Below are 22392 nucleotides of genomic sequence, written 5' to 3' on the forward strand. Positions count from 1 at the left end.
GGTTGTTCTCTTGCAAACGTCCCCATCTGTTGACTCAGGGATCGAGACGTGGCTGCACGATCCGTTACAGCCATGCGCATAAGATGCCTGTAATCTAGGCTGCTAGTGATACGAGGCAGTTGGGATCCAGCACGGCGTTCCGTATTACCCTCCTGAACTCACCGATTTCATATTCTATTCATTGGATCTCGACCAACGCGAGCAGCATTGTCGCGATACGATTAACCGCAATCGCGTTAGGCTACAATCCGACCTTTATCAAAGTCGGAAACGTGATGGTACGCATTTCTCCTCCTTGCACGAGGCATGACAACAACTTTTCACCAGGCAACGCCGGCCAACTGCTGTTTGTGTATGAGAAATCGGTTGGAAACTTTCCTCATGTCAGCACGTTGAAGGTGTCGCCACCGGCGCCAACCCTGTGTGAATGTTCTGAAAAGCTAATCATTTGCATGTCACAGCATCGTCTTCCTATCTGTTAAATTTCGCGTCTGTAGCACGTCATCTTCAAGGTGAAGCAATTTTAATGGCCAGTAGTGTAACACCGTGCAACCCAAGACTGATTGTTGATAGTAATAAGTCTGCAACTTTAACATTTGACTTACCGTGTTCTACCTTTAACGTAAGATTATACCTGTTAATGAACAGATTATGACAGCATTAATAATTTTTAAATTCGGCCAATAACAACATGATACACTGAAAATCATGTTTTAGTTGCCTCCGTTACCCGTTAGATAGGCAACCTGCAACTTGCATAGGGTGCTCGGTTTAGCCGTTTAGTAGTACAGATTAGGACTCTGCCGACTTGAACGTCTACCATGCAAAGAAGAGCTCGGTGAAGGGCAAACAGGTCGGCAGTGAATGTGGTTGGCGTTGCAGCCACGTGGCGGCCTCGCCGGTGCTGCACCCTGACGGCTACATCGTGCTGTTCGCGCGCCTGCTGCCGGACACGGCGGACCGCTTCGTGCACGCGGACGCGCTCAAGTTCTACTGGATGTGCGAGGACCTGGCCCTGCGCGAGCACCCGGCCAACACCGGCTTCCTCTTCGTGTTCGACCTGAGCGGCATGTCGCTGCCCCATCTGGCGCGCCTCAACCTCGTGCTGCTCAGGCAGTACCTCGTCTACACACAGGTGAGTGCTGAGGAACACCATGTAACCCACAGCACCTACAGGCGAGCCCAAACTACTATACCGTGACGACACAGCCGAGCGGCGATCGGATTATGAACGAGCCAACACCAAAAGACTTGTGCGACTCATAAAATGAGCGAGTTTCTATTCGATATATGCATGAGGGTAGTTAACAGAGGCAAAACATACAGTTGTTTATGCAGAAATGAGACGAAAACTGTTAAGAATACACAAGAAAAGGCTCTGAGCACTATGGGACTTAACATCTGAGGTCATCAGTCCCCTAGAACTTAGAACTACTTAAACCTAACTAACCTAAGGACATAACACACGTCCATGCCCGAGGCAGGATTCGAACCTGCGACCGTAGCGGTCACGTGGTTCCAGATTGAAGCGCCTAGAACCGCACGGCCACACCAGCCGGCAGAATACACAAGAGCTGTGCGATTTATTTGGCAACGGTCTTGCCGCATTGGCTACACCGGTTCCCGTGAGATCACCGACATTAAGCGCTGCCGGGCGTGGTCGGCTCTTGGATGGGTGACCATCCAGGACGCCTTGCGCTGTTGCCATTTTTCGGGGTGCACTCAGCCTCGTGATGCCAATTGAGGAGCTACTCGACCGAATAGTAGCGGCTTCGGTCAAGAATACCATCATAATGACCGGGAGAGCGGTGCGCAGACCCTGCGCCCCTCCTATCTGCATCCTCCCTAAGGATGACATGGCGGTCGCATGGTCCCGGTAGGCCACTCGTGGCCTGAAGACGGAGTGTGCGATTTATTTTGTTCATGTCATATACAGGGTGATTTAGCTGTCCCAACACATGGGTTCTATGCAACCTGCAACGCCTTCAAATACCACACACACGATTTTCACACTCACTACATTCAACCACAGTCCTAAGCAAAAATGAAAATTATACTTTTATAGGAAATTTAATGACTTAAATTTACTGGGATACGTTTTCGCTAGAGGCTGTAGTTTTCCAATTATTCAAGGAAAACATGCAAAAGTGATCTTCAAATGCGTTTTTCTTGAATTAATCGAAAACCGTGCACTCCAGCAAAAACGCAACCCCGGTACAAAATTTAGCTGCGTTAAATTTCCTATATAAAGGTCCTGTTCCTTTCTTCTGTAGGACTACTAGTTTGTGCTTAGTCAATGAGACTATGAAAATCTCACACATAATTTTTGAAGGCGTTGCAGGCTGCATTAAACCCATCGGTAGGGGCAGCTGAATCACCGTTTATACTATTACAAAAACCACATTTATGAACGCAGTTGCTCACATCTTTGCAAAAGTCGTGTTTTCCTGATTATGAAATGTTCAGAATATTTGGAGCATTTTAAATTGTACTGTAACTATTTTGTAAAACATTTACACATTTCCAAATCATGTTTACATATAAAAGCACTGAGGCCTGCACACTGTTGTCACTTTGGCCACACAACTTACTGTTTCCAGCACACCTTCACGAACAAATTCAGTTACGTACTAATAATGGTTGCTTAAAATCAGAAAAAAATTCTCTTTTTCATGTTTTAATAGTTTCCTTAAAACGATACCAGTATATGGCACCAAAATGACTGGTGCCTCAGTTGAATATTTTAAAATGCCTTCACTTAGGTTTGCAACTACACAGTCTAACTGAGAAGTCAACATATCATCTCTAACTAACAATTCTTTAAAATTATCACAGTTTAAGCTTTTAAGCAGTGAGTAGCTAGAGTAACCTGCAATTTATATCAGCAACGCAACACTAGAAGCTGCATCTTCGAGATCAGTTTGATTACTTTGAATACTTCAGTAAATCTAACAATAGGGCTACAGCTGCATTAATTATGGTCAATAACACTGCTATTTACTGGTATAGAATTAACGACGATCCTCCTAAAACGGTCAATGTGCATTAAACTTTGTACCTGTCCTTCAGGATAAATATGGGAGTTCATCGAGAAAAGCGATGAAAGAAAATGTCCAAATGTATGTGAATTCTGCTGAGGTCATCGGTCCATAGACTTATACACTACCTAAACTACCTTATGCTAAGAACAACACACACACCCATGCCCGGGGCAGGACTCGAACCACCGGTGGGAGGTACCGTGCAGTCCGTGACATGGTGCCTCAAACCGCGCGGCCACTCCGCGCGGCTAGCGATGAGAACAGCGGAAAACAAAGAGCATGGTTTTTGCAGCAGGGAACATTGGGTTACCCTTTTCCATGGCCAAAAAACGAGGAAATAGTCAATTTGTCTTCATTTAAAGCGAGCAATGGCTGGCTACGGCATTTTAAAGTCAGGCACAATAATCGCGAATTGCATTTAAGTTGTGAAAAACTATCAATAGACGCTACAGCAGCAGAAAAGTTTACTGAAAAATTCAAAAGTGAAGCATAATCTTATGATCCTGAATTTTTATGCAACGCATTGAGAGAGGCCTTATTTGGAATACGTTACCTGAAACAACGTTAGCTTCTAAAAGGGAAACTAGTGCTCCTGTGGTTATGGTTAGTATAAATCATGTTACCGTGCCAAAATTTGCATTCTTGATAGAGAAGACGGACATTTCAAAACACTGTTCCTGCCGCCAAACGTGAAGAGTTTGCTGCACCCAATGGACCAGTCGGTTATCGAAACTTTGAAGAGGCATTACTGAAGGCAATTGTTTAGGAAGCTTCTGACAGAAAGCGAAAATGAAGAAGTCATGGTGGCTCATCGCCATAACTTGAATTTAAAAGACTGCTCTTACGTTGTGGTGGGAACATGGAATTTGGTGAAAACAACCAGATTACAAGGAGCTTGGAATAAACTGGAAGACATTTCCACCAAAGATGAGGTACAGAAAGACGAAGATGAAAATAAGAAGAGTGAAAAGTAAGGCTAAGAAGGAGAAGCGGCAGAGGACGAAATAGCACTTGAAGATATAACAAAGACGCTTTTGAAAATCCCAGAACGTTCCGACTGCAATTGAGAGGATGTAGATGAGTGGCTTGCCTGTGACTCTTCAGAACCTGAGTTCCAAAATATCGGTGTCGATTAAATCATTCAAAACGTGCGAGAATAATCTGATAACCAGGAGCATGATGTGGCCACTAAAACAGATATGAAACCGTCAGCTGGTATGGCGTTTGCATGTCTTGACACTGCACTAACACGGATAGAGCGGCAGCCTGAGTGTGAGTATACAGGGTGAAAAGTATTTAAACCGACAAACTCTGGGAGGTTGTAGGGGACATCAAAACAAATATTTTTCCCTAATGTCATTTTTTCCCGTGAGGAGTATTTAAACCGGTAGAGGAAGATTTCTCTGGCGACAAATTAATCAAACCAACAAAAAAGTCCAGAGGGGACATATCTGGGGATCGAGCAGGCCATGGTACAGGACCACCTCTGCCAATCCACGTTTCTGGGAACCTTCGGTCCAGGAATCGACGCACACGACGACAGAAATGTGCCGGCGCCGCGTCATGTTGGAACCACATGTGTTGTCTTGTAAGGAGCGGGACGTTTTCCGGAAATTCTGGCAATGCTCTGACGATAAAACTGTAATAGTGCCTGCCATTTAATGGCCTAGGTAGCAGGTACGGCCCAGTTAGACAGCCCCCAACAACACCGACCCACACATTAACGAAGAACCGCACTTGATGAGCGATAGTAACTGTGGCATGTGGGTTATCCTCACTCCAAACATGCGAATTGTGCATGTTGAAGACTCTATCACGCCCGAAAGTTGCTTCATCGATAAACAACACAGAGGATGGAAATGTAGGATGCATTTCACAGTGTCCCAGGTACCACTGCGAAAACTGTGCTCTGGGTTAATAATGAACTAATTCCAGGTTGCGGACACGCTGTAAGTGAAATGGACGTAACAATTGCTCTAGAAGGACTGTTCTTACATTCGTCTGATTCGTCCCCATGTTAAGTGCAGTTGCACGAGTGCTGATTGAAGGATCCCGCTCCACATGCTGCAAGACAGCTTCCTCAAATCGCAACGTTCTTACCGTGCGACGGCGTCCCTGTCCAGGTAATCTGCTAAATGACCCGGTCTCACGCAGACGTTGGTACACAGCAGCAAAGGTCGTTTGATGTGGGATGGTGGCCGAGCGGTTCTAGACGCTACAGTCTGGAACCGCGCGACCGCTACAGTCGCAGGTTCGAATCCTGCCTCGGGCTAGGGTGTCTGTGATGTCCTTAAGTTAGTTAGGTTTAAGTAGTTGTAAGTTCTAGAGGACTGATGACCTCAGAAGTTAACTCCCATAGTGCTCAGAGCCATTTTTTGACGTGGGATACGGCGATTAGGATATTGTTGTTGATAAACCCGCTGTGCAGCTCGTCCGTTGTGGTAGTACGCACCAAGCATATCAGTGTACTCACTCCAGGTGTATCGCTCCATTAGTAAACAGAGACAATGCACTACTACACTGGTGGACAGCAGTTGCCTGCAACTGAAGAGCGTAATACGCCCTCTAACAACTGAAGATCGCAATACGGCCTCTAACAACTGAAGATCGTAATACGCCCTCTAACGACTGAAGATCGTAATACGGCCTCTAATAACTGAAGAGCGTAATACGGCCTCCATCGGTTTAAATACTCCTCACAGGAAAAAATGACATTAGGGAAAAATATTTGTTTTAATGTCCCCTACAACCTCCCAGAGTTTGTCGGTTTAAATACTTTTCACCCTGCATACAGCTGCTCACCGCAAAGCGGATGCGAAACTTGGCTGCACAAAAGTGACTGAATACAGAAAAACTGACACTGACTGATATGTTCAAGAACTGACACTGTGTGTAAGTGAAGTACTGCACAGAATCTAAGTAACGTTATTTTGCAGTCATGAACTTAACATTACGCAGTATGTACATACAAATTTAGCTTTTTTCCATGATTTATGCAGTTATCCGGATATTTGACTATCCGGATCAGATCCAGTCCAGAGTCTTCCGGGTAATTGGAATCAAACAGTAATAACAAAACAGAATTACAGGTTGGTCGTAGAGTTCCTCTGCGGCAGTACGCTTTGGTTGTTGTATACGTTAAGACATACAGCTCATTACAGTCCACGTGCAACGGAACATCAGTCTTGTAGTTCAGACTGGGAAATACAGCGGAACAGATTCGCTCTGCTGAAAAGACTCATCATATTTATTCGCTGCACCTACATTTTGTACACGTCTGGTTTACCCCGCTTCCTCGAAAGAGGAGACTACTTAATTTCTGAGCAGCGAAAGGCAAGTTTTAATTAATTAATGTTTCAGGATGCCCTGCCGTCAAAGGTAATTGGTAACCACATGGTTAACGTCGTCCCGGCGACGGAGACGTTGATTAATATCATGAAGCCCATAATGAAGAAGGAGCTCTCCGACAAGGTAAGGGCCGTCACTTTTACTACGTCGCCGGCGCTTTATTAATTTAATGAAAGAGCTACAGCAAGCCATCCCTGAGGTATTAGGAACAGCCCCCGCAGCGCTACACGATTCTTTGCCTGCATAACACACTTTCCGAACCCCGCCATCACGCATACAAAGCGAATATTGTGAGCGGGGCATTACGGCTGCTTCCACGTCCACAATGTTGTGTTTATTTGAATATATGTTGCTCTCTAACAAATGGGCAGCATAAGACGCACACGAGGACACATATACGACAAAATAAATATGCTTACGAACAGGCAATAAATATAGCGGAATCCGAAAAACAAAAATTTTCTTGAGCAGTAGCTTAATGTGATCAATATTTGGAGCTGATCTATTACTTAAAATGTAAAAATTAATCCTATCAGAAAAAATGGCAATAATATGCTTAACAACCCACAGCGCTGTTATAATCAAAACTGTGCTCTCTCTCTTAGTCTTTCTCTCTGTCTCTCATACAAACACACACATACGTACATACATACATACATAACCACAATATCAGTTAAATGTAATAATAATAATAATTATTATTATTATAAACGATGGTACTGCCACTGATGGCAGTAGTATTTCACACGTTCTTTGCACTTATTGGGTATTAATATTCACTTTGCTTACTTCAGTGTATACAAAGTATACGTGACATAGACACAATAGGAAAAGGCGCCTGTGACCGCTGGAGCTATTTACAATTGTATTACTGTGCATACGCTGGGTTACTTATTGAACTGCATGAAATAAAATTGTCATAACTTCTGACCGGTTTGCGTTAGGACTTTGAAACTGCACGATTGGCCGTGGGCCATGATGGGAATTAGTGTGCGCATGTATGGTTTGGTTTAGCGACGAAGCGCACTTTCATTGGCATGGGTTTGTCAATAAGCAAAACGGGTGCATTTGGGGTACTGAGAATCTACATTTCGCGATTGAGAATCCTCTTCACCTTCAATGCAAAGGGAGATCAACAGTGACAGCCACACTGGACTTATAAAAAACGATTAGACAGAGTTTTGAAGAGAGAGAGAGAGAGAGTGGCACTGACACTCTGTGACCTCAGCAAAACCTTTGACTTCATCTCACACACAACACTAATAGCCAAATTAAGATGCTATGGTGTCGGAGGTGTTGTTCTATCAACACTCCAATCTTATTTGGAAAACCGAAAGCACGAAGCAACTTCTCTTGAACAAAAACTGGAACATGGAGTGCCCCAAGGATCAGTCTTAGGACCTCTCCTATTCCTCATATATGTCAATGATACGAGCTGTAATAGTCAAATGTTGCAGTTTGCAGATGACACTACCCTTATTGCCAAAGGACATGCAGCCGCAGAGGCTCTTGGTGCATCAAATTTGATGTTTGAAGAAATAAAAGAATGGTTCATCATAAATAAGATGAAGAACAATGAAGAAAAAACCCAACATTTCATATGCAGCCTAACCAACATTGAAGAGCAAGAAAACATGGAGACTGTCAGACTAGTGGGCTTCAAGATTGACAGCAAACTCTCCATGAATGATCACACTGCATACGTATCACCAAACTTTCTCGTGTGATATACCTCCTGAGGAACCTGAAGAGGGTAATAACTGACCAGTTTCTCACAATAGTCTACCATGCACTTTTCCACAGCCACATTAGTTATGGACTGTTGTTGTGCGGACACTCCTCAGGCTGCAAAGATGTGTTGCTATTACAAAAAAAGCCATCAGGATCATATCCTCTAGCAAAAGAGTGGACCACTGTAAGGTTATTTTCACCAGGCTAGGCATAAGGACTGTTTTTAGCTAGTATTTGTTTTTCTGCCTTATTTATATAACAGAAAATCAAAGGAATTTTAGCATAAGACAAGAAATACCTAATCATGACACTCGCTGTAAGAGGAACATTGAAGTGCCAAGGTGTCGCCTATCAAGGACACAAGACAGCTTTCCAACAGTCGCCCTAAAAATGTACAGTCAACTGCCTCCATAAGTGAAATCCCTGCCACCTGAATTATTTCGGAAAAAAACTGCTCAGGACTTGAAACAACATCCACTATATTCCTTGGAAGAGTTTTTCAACAGTGGTTCTAGTGAATGGACAAAATAATAAATATTGTTATGTTTTATATATAATTTTGCCTAAATTTAATCTTCTTTTTATGTTCTCAGTTAACTGCACATTTAATTTTGTGTTTTACTTAAAGCACATATTTTGCCAAAACGAAACTGTATGTGTGTAATCTACATGGTTTTGTAAACATTTTGCTTTATGGTATTTTCATTTGCTGCTATGAAGTTTTGCTTTCCTGTTTAGTTATATTTCATTTTCTCTCTGTTCTATCTGTTTTTGTGCACTGCATAAATATTTTCTTTTATTTGTAATATAAATTTTGTGTATGGTGTTGTACAAATATTAGTTGATAAACATTGTATTTGTGACGCAGTCTGTCCAGCCATGGCTGGTAAACGACGAAGATATATTAATAAAGTAATAAAGTAATAATATGGTATGCAGTGTTCAGTCACGGAATAATCGTGTGACATTCTTTGATGGCACGGTGACTATCGAAGCTGTGCTGTGCTTTTGGGAGATGATTTCATCCCCATTATCCAAAGTCTCCATGATTTCGACAAGATGTAGTTCATGCAAGGCGGAACTCGACCGCATCGAAGCAGGCGAGTGATGTTCTGGAAGAGCCCTTTGGGGACCGCTGCATGGGCCACGATTGGCCGCTACATTCTCCGGATCTGAACACATGCGACTCCTTTTTGTGGGGCTACTTTAAAGACAAGGTATACAGCAATAACCCCAAAACTATTGCTAAGCTAAAAACAGTCATTCAGGAGGTCATCGACACTTCAGCGGGTCATGCAGAATTTCGCTATTCCTCTGCGTCACATCATCGCCAATAATGGCAGTTATATCGAACATGTCATAACCTAAATGCGAACATCTGCAGTGACGTTTTCATGTTAAATAAAATGTGTATAGGCCGTAGTTTAAACTAATTTACGTTTGTTTCTCATATAGTTCAATAATTGTCTCCCTGTACTTGCAGTCAGAGACCTCCACAGAACTTGGAAACTTGTACTGAATTAGTGTTTTGTTTTTTCTTGTCTTCTGCTACCAGGCACCCAGATGGCGTACATACGAAAGATACGAGTACATATAATATGTTAACTAACGTGAAACTGCTTTATGACGGAGATTTAACCCTGCAAAAGCCGTGGTGGAAATAAAATAGTGACTGACTTGCTGAACACTTGCATGGGTTTGTAAGCCACTGTTTGGCTCCCTTAAATATCATGCTTTTTCACGATCACAATCGATAATTGTTTTATGTGTACCTCAAACTCAGGAGTAATTGAATAACCCGTGTACTAGCAATAAGAGAACTATCCGACTGTGAGTAGCGGCCTTAAACATTTTTTACGTTCGTGTTCCATGTTTGTTTACATATTGTACTTGACTCTTCATATCACAAGTAACTCTAATAAATTTGCTGTCTTTTATGTTATTTACAAGGGATGACTCATTTACCTATTACTTGTATAGTTTTGTAAGATAATGTTTATTTCCCATGACTAAAATGTAATGAGTTTTCTTAAGGAGTGCACATCTCGGCTTATTCGAGGGCAAGAGCAAAGTTCTTACTGTACCAGTCACTGGATTTGGAAGCATGTCGTCATTATACTAGCTTACGTCTCGTGTTATTTGGCTGCTTCTTTATCTTATTTGTATGTTGAAACAGCACTGAAATGTATGACTATGGGGGTGATTTCTTAGACGTATTTGTAATGACATTTTCAAAACGTTAATGGGCAAATTAATAGAAAAATTATGTCGTCGAAACAGGTAGACACTGCATACAATTTCGTTCCTGAGACTCTAAGTAGTAGGGTAAAAATAGCTGAATATGACACAAGTGAAGACAAGTTGGCTTTAGAAATGATGAGATTCGCCGACAGGCAGTATTTGCGACGAAACAAATACCTGGAAATAGATGCAATATAATATCAAAACCAGTTTTCATGTATAGACATTGTAAAATATTTTCTAAACGTGAATCATGTGCAACGTAATGAAAAATTTGGTAATCCGCAATATTTTGTAGTTGTCCGCAGAAGCCTGTTCACTAAATTTAAGTGCCAAACTAACGTAGACTGGTAAGCAAGGAGTCTGAGCAGAGCGCAGGGAACCACCCATTATTTAAATAATTCTCGACGATAGACTATGAGATTTGAAAGCTCAGCTTTGTCTCTGTATTCCAATAAAGGACGTACTATTTTATATGGCAGACAATATTATACTTTAATCAGCAAAAGAGGATAATGTATAAGAACGAATTATTGTTCAGAACACCTAAAGGACGCAACCTATACACATTAACGCGACAGACTAAATCTGTAGTTTTAAGCGAAACGATTCTGTAAGAAGAAATAATAATAAAATGGTAGAGTAAGTAAAACATTTTAATTAAGCAGGCTACGATATTACATATCAGTTTGAAAAGAACAACGAGAAGGAAGTAGCAAAATTCACAATACACGTGGAACAACAAACAGGGGCTTGACAGGTGAAATATAGAGACACGATTGACATTTTGTAAGCCCACAGTTACTCCTACATTGTTGTATGGAAATACTGTGTCAAAACTTACAAGGTATTGGAATTCAACTGGGGGCAAGCACTTTTCTCAGGACAGGAAAAGGATGTAGCAGATTGCATAGCAATATGAATGACGGCATCAGTTATGAATGAAGCATCTATCCTTACGGTACAAGGTCCATGAAAAAAGATCGAGTGACTACATGAAATCAATAAATGCCCAAAAATTGCCACCTCTTAAAATCTTCTTACAGAGAAAGAGTCAAGGAGTAAGGGGGGAAGATGGGTACCGCACCAAAAAGTAAATGATAATGCCTGAATTATAGACTTAAGATCCATTTACTGTGGTATTATCTAGAAGATAATTGTCCTCTATGGGATAAGGATTGTGATCCTGTGAGTAAATCAGTACGTAGTCATGATCACCGCTACGAGTGTAGACTCCTGTACAGAGATCAAGGAGACCTATCTACGACAAATTTGTTACTGTGAATGGTCGGTCATCCCCTAACGTACTTACCACAGACGAACCCTGGTCAGTACATGGTTTCGTACAATGCGAGAGATAAACATGCATAAAACAAAAGTGCTTTAGACCAGGAGGTAAACGTCGAAAGTATTCAGCTATTTCTATGGAAGACATTGCTCTTAGAACGTAAGATTACCTGATACATAGGTACATTCAAATGTGAATCACTGAAAGTAAACGCTCATTACTCATTCCTAAGGTTAGCAGTTGCTTAGTATTTAAATTTCAAGTACTGCTGCGTAGCAGCATTTTCTGATACAATAACAGAGATAACTGTTCAATTCTGTCGAAAATATCGAATAGTTACGACGCACGCACGAACAGATACTTTGTTTGTGCTGCACGACGACGGAATTCACCTCAGCTTCTAAGCTAATTTAGCCATTCAACGTTTCCCGCAGAAACCGAAGCCCTTCGTTGGTAGTATTAATTGGAAAGATCTGCAAGAGAACCAGTTACGTTCTTATCAGTAACAACATGTTTCGTACCCGTGCAACAATATGACTCCAGAGTGACGGAACTCCAGCTAGCTTTAGCAACATCATTCGAGACCACCTGGTAGCAGCGTTTTGAAATGTGAATCTAAAGAGGAGGACACATAGAACTTCCACCAAGATTACCAGAGGAGGCCCAGGTCGACTATATTTTGTAGAAGCATGGGAGTGATTTGATATATTCTTAAGCTATAGAAGCAGTGAACACACTCTTGTGGGTCTCACTTCGGGGGTTTCCGAAATTATCAAGATTTTTCAAGGATCTTTATTGGCTCAGAATCCCATTGTCAACACATTTGCTTGCTGTTTGAATGCGGTAGCATTAAATTTTCGAACCGTTTTTGTTCTAATAACTTTTTCATAAATAAAATATACTCAGAACGCGAAGATTAGTGTTATTATTTTATTTTCCGGTAATAGTTTAACATTTTTGTTAAAAGTGGGAAAAGACCCGTTTCTAGTCCTTATTTTTTATTTAAAATATTTTATTTTTATGTATTTTAAAATTCTTGGATGTCAGTGAAAACAGATCTTCTCGTGTTCTTACAGTATATTATATTAATTACACATGTCTGTGAAAACAGATCTTCTGGTGTTCTATACAGTATATTACATTAATTACACATTATCGTGTAAATATCAACTATAAAATGCTTTGTACATAAAAGTTTCATGTTGATAAGCATTCAAAAATCTATCAATAATGCTTTGCAATAATTTTTCAGCTTTTTGTCCATTCAAAGGACATGGAAGAATTTTACAAACACGTGCCGAAATCAGTTCTGCCCAAGGATTATGGTGGTGAACTGGACAGCCTCGAAGTCTACCATAGTAAGTTACTGATGGAAAAACAGCTACGTCAGCGAAAATGGTCTCTGAATACTGATTTCCGTCATCCTTCCTCGCATCATCCTCGAATCTCAGAAAACAAACCAACTGAGAAAGTACAATCTCCGATAGCAATTTACGTTCCATGGTAACAACATAGCTTACTTTCGCTTAACAATCCTAGCCCGGTCCCTTCTCAAAACCCTCTCCAACGTGCTAACTAGCGCAAGGTACAAACACAGGGCAACCAGCAGAAAATTAACCACCCCGTTTGTTAAAGCACAACATGCACTTTCTGAAATCGTATCCGCATCAAATCTATACTATACGACTAAAAAAAAAATACAGAGGAACTCGGTAATTTGCTCAATAGAAAGAGTCTCACAAATTGAGCAAGTTAGAAATGCTTTGACCCACATCTGGCCCTTGTGACAGGACAGGAATCTCGCTGATTGTAGTAAGATTGTCTTCACTGATGAGATCCGCTTCGAAATGAGCCTGATGCCCAGTGGAAACGTGTCTCGAGAAGCCCCAGACACTGGCGGGATACCAACCTGACTCTTGCCCATCACATGGCCCGAGGAGCAGAATGATGGTTTCGGGTGCCACTTCTTTACAAAGCAGGAACCCTTCGGTTCGCATACGAGGATTCCTGACAGTACAGTGGTACGTTGACGATATTCTAGGCAGTTTTGTTGCCCTTCATGGCAAGCCATCCTGAGCTTATATTTCAACGAGATAATGCCCGCCCGCATATGGCGAGCATTTTTACCGCTGACAGACCCTGTCTGCCAGAAAGATCTCCCTCCAACCAGCTCATGATTTTACGATCTGACGCGCCAGTTGGACAGGTCGACATCCAACAACTCTATCAATCAATGCCCAACTGAATAAAGCCGAATAACTGCTTGCATAAGGGCCAGATCGTGTTAATAATCTGCACTAACCACCAGACGGGGGATAATTTGGAAGAGGAACCGGGCTAGGATTGTTAAAGGAAGTAAGCTATATTCTTATCATAGTACCTAAAGGGCTTTTGTGTGACTGGCTATAAAGATAGTACTTTCCAACTCGTTTCTTTTCTGAAATACGAAGATTTTTACTAATCAATATTCGTGTCTGTTTCCGTAGATGTCCGAGCTTCATTAGCATGTGTGCTCTTCACAAATATAGCAACAGCTCATATATGTGTAGAGCACACATGTTCATGAAGTTCGGATATCTACGAAACCAGATTCTAATATTGGTACCTAGCCTTGTACATGCACGGGTTGTACGTGGTGTCATTCATGTGACAGGTCTGAAGATGACATGTTTGGAACGTCGAAACTAGTAGCCTAAGAAAATATTACCAAAATAACTTCTGTTTGCATAAAATTACTACATTTTGTTCTGTTTATTGTTCATCTAGTACTGTTTTTGAGTGTATTGGAAATTTCCCTTTAAACGCCACTACTTTAGCTCTTTGCGGACATTTTTAAATGATATTTATATTTGATTGAAATTATGAATTGCAAACTGGAAGTCATGTTCCGTCTTCTGAATGGCTGGTCATCGGTAATGAAGAGAGGATTTATTTGATTGTGGGTCTTGGCTTTAACGTGACACATTAACTTCCCGTTTCTGCTGTCTAACAATATCGTCTACGTACGAGATACACGGCGCATTGTTTCAAAAGCTCTCAACTGCTTCCAACTGGGACATATTAGTTTGAAATTGGCCAAAAGTTCCTACAATCCTCCTCTGTAATGGTGCAAAAGCGTGGCGCCTGTGACGTCACCCTCGGGCTCAGCGAAGCTTCCAACAGCAAAGAGTCGATACAGGCCATAAAACTACCACAGCTTACAAGTTCATGTAAACTGTAAGGTGGGTTAATTATGTTACATTGGCACCACTTTTGACCACTGTTCTGACCCATCAGAAATGCGTCGCACGACGGGTAAGTCGTTGCAGCCACTCCTACCAACATTCCACTCCTTCTTCTGACACCTCTGTCCTATGGCCTGTGGCCTATTTTTCGCATGTCGGAGTGTCGTCGAGCCCGGATACGTCCGTTCTTCCATGATTTTTCAATATCTGCTTCTGTACACTCTATCAAAAGTTGCATCACAATCTGTGACTTCGATGTGAGTCTCCAGATTGTATTTCTGGTCGTTTTTCAATTAACTGGCGCATTATAGTAGATCCTATTATACGATCACCCTTTCTAAGATCATTTTGTTCCTATTTTAGGACAGCATTAGCTGTCTTTCTCATTTAATTTTTAACATTCCTTGCGTGCCGTTTGTAAGACGCATTTAGAAAGCTTATTCCTCTGTGGTTCTCACAGACGTTTCTTCTTCCTTTTTTGCAGAGCAGTATCACCTTCGCTGTCTTCCATGATTCAGATACCATCGTCAACTTCCAGCAAACATGTAAGACGTGTAAGAAGTGTCTCAGTCTGAAGTCTTAGAGTCAAGATAATTTTTTCTATTACGTCTAAGAGAGCTTTCTCTCCTGTTTTTACACATTTTTATTCTCTCATGTTCCCCATATTTCCTTTTTATTTATTTTTTTATCCGATTGCAATTGCTACCTGGTAATGGTATGGAAACTGATCAAACGTGAAAAAGTTTTAGTAGTTATGTAGGATTCCCTTGCATTAGAGTATGGACAGCGTCACTTCCTGTACTCAAGCGTCCAAACATAAAAAGTGTTCTATTTGTAGATATTGGTGACAAGCGCTTATTCCCAAACATCTGTGAGCTTGACAATATACGAGTGGCATTCTAGACGCAAAGAACGTTTTGATCTATGAGCCACACAATTCCCCCCCCCCTCCCCCCCCCCCTCCCCCCCCCCCCCCTCCGCCGCCCCAGGAAGTTACGGTTTATAGACCTTCCTAATCGTTGGCATAGTGTGACGGTAACAGCAAGGAACAACGGTCGTCTCTGATGCATGTGTGATTTTAGATTCTGTGGCAAAAAATGTTTCAAATGGCTCTGAGCACTATGGGACTTAACATCTGAGGTCATAAGTCCCCTAGAACTTGGAACTACTTAAACCTAACTAACCTAAGGACATCACACACATCCATGCCCGAGGCAGGATTCGAACCCGCGACCGTAGCGGTAGCGCGGTTCCAGACGGAAGCGCCTAGAACCGCCACCGCCACCGCCATTACACTCCACCAACTGTGAGGATCGTCGTATAACACGGTTTCTGAATACAACAAGAATCTACCACACCGAAATTTACAACAAGATAATAGTAGTTTATATAAATGCTACGAATGAAGCATTAGATAAAAGTGTATTCCAGGTGGGTTCCTCGACTTTTGGCAGACTAACACAAAAAAATTACGAGTGGGAGCTCCATTGCTTTTTTGCACTCGGTACGACAATGGTGGTGAGGAATTTTTGATCCTCGTTGTTACCGGTGGAGAGACGTGTGTTTCCCATAAAAGTCCAGAAACAAAGCCCTAGTCCGAATGGTGTCACTCACGATACCCAGCAAAACAAAAACAAAGTCAGGCTAATCTTAGCGCTATAAAGGTTATGGCCACAGTGTTTCCGTGCCAAAGTGCAGTGGTGTATTGTCGGAACCTTCAAAGACAACTCCGTGCCGTTCAAAACAAAGGGCGTGGAATGTTGTCCAGCAGCATTGTGCTTCTTCAGTATACCGCTCACCCACATTCTGATGCTTTGAAGGAGGATTGTCTTCAGCAGTGTAAGTTGGACGTTGCTGAGCATCCACTATGTACTCCAGACATGGTCCCATTTCATCACTGTCTTTTTTCCCAATTGAAGGATCTTTCGGGCAGAAAGCTCTGTGGAAACGACAGAGAAATGAGATAGGACACTAATGACTAATTTGCCAATCTGGTGGCCACTGAGTATGCAGAAGGCATAGTAAATGTTGTGGAGAGCTGAGACAAACGGCGACTACGTAGAAAAATACCTAAGATTTGGAAACACAAGGTTTCTTGGGGAATTTCATCGAGACAGTTTCTTCGGGATGTCAGCCAACCCGTGGCGTTCTGCTATCGCAACTGTTTGACAGTTTTCCTACTCGTCTTCTTTAGGTGAAGTGTCGGGTTCATTTTCAATTCTATTAGAGCGTCTATACTACAGAATCCTTTTCCGAGGAGTCAGCGGATGGGCCAGTAGCTTGCGTCCGGAAGAGATATGCCGGTAGTATTGGCCCCCGGCGGGCTAGTGAGGGGTCCAGGCGCCAATTCGTGGTGCTGTAGAAGCAGCGTGCAAAACAGACAGGCAGCAACAGGAGTCCTTGATGCTCAAACCCACCTCCAGCCCATCGTGAGGTTCCCACTGCCAGCTGCGACAGTTATTCTGGAGGTATGCGACTGGTCCACCCATTAGGCCTTCGGCGGCTACAAACATACCAATTGGACAAGAACCTGACACTTCACCTGAAGATGTCGAGTAGGAAACTCGTCGAAACGTTGCGGCAACACGACGCCACGACTCGTCCGATAATCAGGAAAAGTTCCATCAATAGAGAAGATTTAAAAAAATGTATTTTCACTTCGTTATCTAGAATAAAAACTTCTGGAGAAACAAACGTGTTTTATTCTTACTTGGAATGGCCATTTTTTGTAACAAGTGTCCGCCGCTGTGTTCCAGACGAGACGCGGCAGCGGCTGAAGGAGCACCGCGAGTGGTTCCTGTCGGAGCAGGCGCTGCGGGTGGACGAGTCCCGCAGGCCAGGGCGCGGTCTCACCGCCACCGACGTCTTCGGCATGGAGGGCTCCTTCCGCGCCCTCTCCATCGACTGAGCGCGCCGCGCCTCGCTCGGCCTTCCGCCGCTGTCTCGCCGTACCACGCTCGCTTCCGCAGTAGCCAGTTACCGGCACGGCCCAGCTCATTCATAACCTGGGACGGCTTACATTCTAGTGCACCATCAACCTTAGGAGAATTACTTCAACTAGAATCACGATTCTTCGCTTTCACTAGCGGTTGGATACCCGCATATCTCAAGATTATCTACTCGCCCTTTGTACAAAAGAAAGTTTGTACAAAAATAAAATGGGAAGTGTGGCAGAATTCTAGGAAACAAAATTACCTGGCGCAGGAAATGGTGAGAGTGACAACTGACAGGATGTTGGTATGCGTAATTCTTTAAAAATTCTTCCTTTCTTTCTTTTGCTTATGCCGGTTTTCCAGTAAATACGCAGGGTCGGCATGGTTAATCGGATGTGGGTTGAAGGGGTGGCCGGATGCCCTTCCGAATTAGTGCGCCCCAACGGTCTGCGACGATTGTAATCCATCGAATAGTCCGAAAGTGTTCAGATGTCTGCGAGCCGTGTAACTGAGGCGGGACGTGGAGACCAGCCCGGTATTCACCTAGAGGGATGCGGAAAACCGCCTAAAAACCACATCCAGGCTGGCCGACACACCGGCCCTCGTCGTTAATCCGCCGGGCCGGTGCGCCTACCCGAGTCCAGGAAGCAGCGCGTTAGCGCGCTCGGCTAACCTGGCGGGTGCGTAATTCCTTAACAATGTTTACATTTATTTATTGACCAGTTTCAGCTTCTTCGAGTGCATGCGCATGATGACCGACGCTAGGTGCTCAGCGCTCAAATTGCCTAAACGCAAAAGCTGAATTTCTAACACAATGAAGCAAACAATTAAATAAACTGCCCCCTTGATTTCACCAACTTTACAATAACGTTGGCCAATTTTGTATTTTACCGAAAATAAAACACAACAGTAAAAGGAGAGCAGGAAAACACAATAATCAGTTTCATTCGGCTTACCAAATAGAATATACCCAACCTAAAGTTGGCAACATAACTAGCAATACACAAGTGTTTAACGAGAGACCTAAAATCAGCTGTCGAACACACTAGCCCAAGCTACCCACTGCTGTACGTAAGAAATGAAAAAAATGAAGCAGTGAATGCTGACAAAAAGGTGAGATTGAAATTTCACTGAACACAACAACATAAAATAACTTTTCCAGTGTTACTGCACTAACCACAAGTGAGTGGCTGTAGTTGAAAAGCATGATCTGTTGGTAACATACTTTGGCCAGCCTCAGCCATACTCCTTTCACTAGACGACTGCACTATACTTTATAATTTTGAAAAAATATTTATTGTTTTTAATGAATTCTTCCACCACATTCCACATATGTTTTAAACTTCTCTGTTAAACTTAACAATTTAAGTTTCTGTAGTAGATATCACTTTCCCCAATGAATACCGTATTCAATATATTGAGGTTCAGGGTCTAACTTGCACATCTTTAAAAAGTATTCCCAGAGAAAGTCAACAACAATGAACGGAACTTATATATTTTTTTTGTCATTTTCATGAAGTCTGCAGAACATGTTACTGAAAGTACATGGATAGTCTAAGAGTGTGCTACAAAGTATTGTCAGGTTCTGGACCCTACTTACAAAAAAAACCTCTTAAAAAAGTTGTTGCTAATGTAATTCAGCAAGAATTAACAATCTTCTTTTTGGTGGGCATAAAGTACCCAACCCTCATTTGTAATGCGCATTTCGGAAAGAACACTAGACTGTAGCGCACTCTGCGCTCCCTGGATCGACGAAACCAACTGCCGTCCACTACTCCACACCGGAATGATTTCCTATGTTGACAGGAAGCCAGCCCAGACTCCAAGTCCTCCAGGCTTGCTCGGCGACTTCCTGCTTTGCTATGTCCAGCCAGCTGCTCCACTTGGAAGTTCCTACGTGTGTTGCCTTCTACCTGGACATCATTCCACTGTCGTCTCCGCTGTGACTCTCTCAGATGATGGCTGTGGCCACTGTCCACCCACACAAGGTCGTTTTCTCAGTAGCCAACAGCCTCGACTGCCACGCTAGGACATAAACAAGCTCAGCCGCCACACCGTATGTGGCCTGGCGTCGAACCCAAGTCTCTGCCGTCGCTGTCGAAGTCGCTGTTGCCAGTTCTCTCCCGTCCATCAGACAGCTCCTCGCTGTGACAGGACGCTGATCCACGCCTCGTCTTGATACCGCAAGCAGCAATTTTTGCTGGCGCTGGTGCGCTCTTCTGCGGCGAAAGGCAACTCAAGCACTGGTTCCAGTAGCCAAGCGAGGCAAGAAAATTATTGTGACGTTTATCACTAATCCGAGGTACAATAATAAATCGAACTATCCTCTACACACAACTATACATACCTGAACAAGTTACTTATACAAACGCATACAATCGTGCACAGACGTTAGTTTCCTTTGTAATTTAGATTTCTAGAATTTTACTAGCACCTTCTTTGTTTCTTTTTAAGCAGCTCATCTGATCATGGCAATTAAGTCGATATCGATAATAATATCATTTTATTATTAACTTACAACATGCTTTCTGTGTTCCCGTAAGGCTGTATACCCAGTCTGTATAAAACTACTCTCTTGAATGTTTCCGTTCACTTCCAACGACTTTCATAAGCCTGGTAAGGTCTGGCAGTATGTCCTGCTTCGGAGTAAGTATTGCCACAGTTCAACACATTTCGTTTCATAGGCGTGATATATTTTTTTAGAATTATTTTGTTGAATTGTAGATTTAAAACGTTGTTGCTACGACAAACCAACAGTATCTTATCTCAATACGTTATGAAATACTACTCTCCGCAACGTTAAAGAAAAAGTCTTTACTATTGATCTCATTCCCGTAGAGAGCGTCAAAAGACCATATTTTTTACATAAAACATGATCTGTGATAGAAACGGTTTCCTGTTGGAAATACTTTCTACACACTTGAACGCCAATGATAATTTCATATTCTGTACAAAATGCAATACAAATCACTACATTGGTTTTGACGAAAGTGACGTTCATAAACCAACGTTCTTATCGAACAAGAAGAACTTTTAATGACATGTACGTCGACAAAGAAACATGGTTTGCTACATCACTGCGCTGCAACTCTGCCACATCGGCTACAGTCGGCGGCCGTGGTAATCTCTTTGTCTAGATTAAGGCAGCGCTCGTCGTCTTACATGTTCTGTCACATGTAACATTAAGTTCAAGATGAATTCACCTGAAAGTAATTACTTCAGCAATTTATCTCAGTTGCCGAGCTCGAGAACCGAGAACATTTCATCTTGTAATTATTTCAGTTCTTTATTTTTTCACTTACTCCAAATGAAAGTAATTTTCGCAGGACGTAAGCAGTGCATTTCAATCTGGCAAAAAATGGCGTAAGTATTTCACTTCATTTGGTAATGTTAAAGAAAAGTATTTCTGATTACGCTTGAGTTTCTGATAGGTGGACGAAGCTAATAGTAGTTTGCATGTAACGTATAACAGCCTTTTTGTACCGAATCATGCATAGCTTCACAAATGCTAATACGAATTCACTGATGAAGAATTTTTTTGTTTTTCCTTCATAAATTTACTAAAATGTACGAGTAATGGACGCTTTCCTTCATTCAACAACTAACAAAATGAACATAAATTCGTATTTTAAGAAGTTGTGTGAAGAACTACGTTGTTTCTGAGAATATTGTTGACTTATTAAACTACTGCCCAGCTTAGAGTCAGGATCACTCTCAAGTCGATTTCCGAGAAATCACATCGAACTTGTAATTGTTTTCTGTAAATTTGCAAAGCATCACTACGTCTAAAATTCAGAAATTCGATTAAACTTACTTATATAGAGATAACATGAGTAAATTCGTTATGATTTTCAACTATTCTACATAAATAGATTATGTGTGACTTTTTGTTACACACAAGGCATCAAAGTATGTCAGCAGATTATTTGCTTGGTAAGAAACATTTTGCTGTATAAGATTTTTTCACACATATTCTATCAGAAGCGGCAAACCATGAAAATAATGTAGATATAATCTTTATTGTTTGTACAGCTCTGTTCAAGAGACATTTTGTAACAGGAAAGAGTGTTCTTCATGTTTACATTAGAAAGAAGTGTTTTCCTTTTATATTACTCTGACAAAATATTTATTTGGGAGCACTTAATAAAAAAAAATATTGTTTTTCTTTAATAAACTTTATTTATATTGTATCTCTCGGTTTATATGAAATGTATTTTCTGTTGTACAGGCGAGAAACCTATTAAATATTGATGCAAACTTCTCTGGTCGTTTTTTACACGTTAATTGTTATTCCCCTTGAAGCGGAATATATGACGCTAGCGGCATGAGTATTATGTGTTTCGTATACTATATGTTAGACAATAGGAACTAATTTCTGGAAGTACGATGGGACTGTTAACTGCTTCCATCTCGTTCTTCTCTTTTGTTTCCAAGAGTTGTGTTTCAACTTGGTTTCATTTAGCGATGTCCTTCTATAATCTTTCATTTTCTTGCTTGGCTGTCATCCAGCTGTGCCTTTGTCGAAGCCCAGCTGATGCAACGCTACAGCATTTCTCTGGCTCTAACACACACACACACACACACAC

The 22392-nt window shown here is 42.0% G+C and overlaps 1 protein-coding gene across 1 annotated transcript in view; it reads left to right on the forward strand.

The window, feature by feature from the left end:
- Positions 1–22045, forward strand: part of LOC126484812 (alpha-tocopherol transfer protein-like) — a 114449-nt gene extending 92404 nt beyond the window's left edge. The window contains exons 5-8 of the mRNA XM_050108409.1: positions 883–1135; positions 6402–6512; positions 12902–13007; positions 17630–22045. Of these exons, the coding sequence (XP_049964366.1) occupies positions 883–1135; positions 6402–6512; positions 12902–13007; positions 17630–17781 (622 nt within the window). The 3' untranslated portion in view covers positions 17782–22045. The remainder of the gene's footprint in view (positions 1–882; positions 1136–6401; positions 6513–12901; positions 13008–17629) is intronic.
- The last annotated feature ends 347 nt before the right edge of the window (positions 22046–22392 follow it).

Source organism: Schistocerca serialis, chromosome 6, assembly GCF_023864345.2.
Source record: "Schistocerca serialis cubense isolate TAMUIC-IGC-003099 chromosome 6, iqSchSeri2.2, whole genome shotgun sequence".
Classification (NCBI taxonomy): domain Eukaryota; kingdom Metazoa; phylum Arthropoda; class Insecta; order Orthoptera; family Acrididae; genus Schistocerca; species Schistocerca serialis.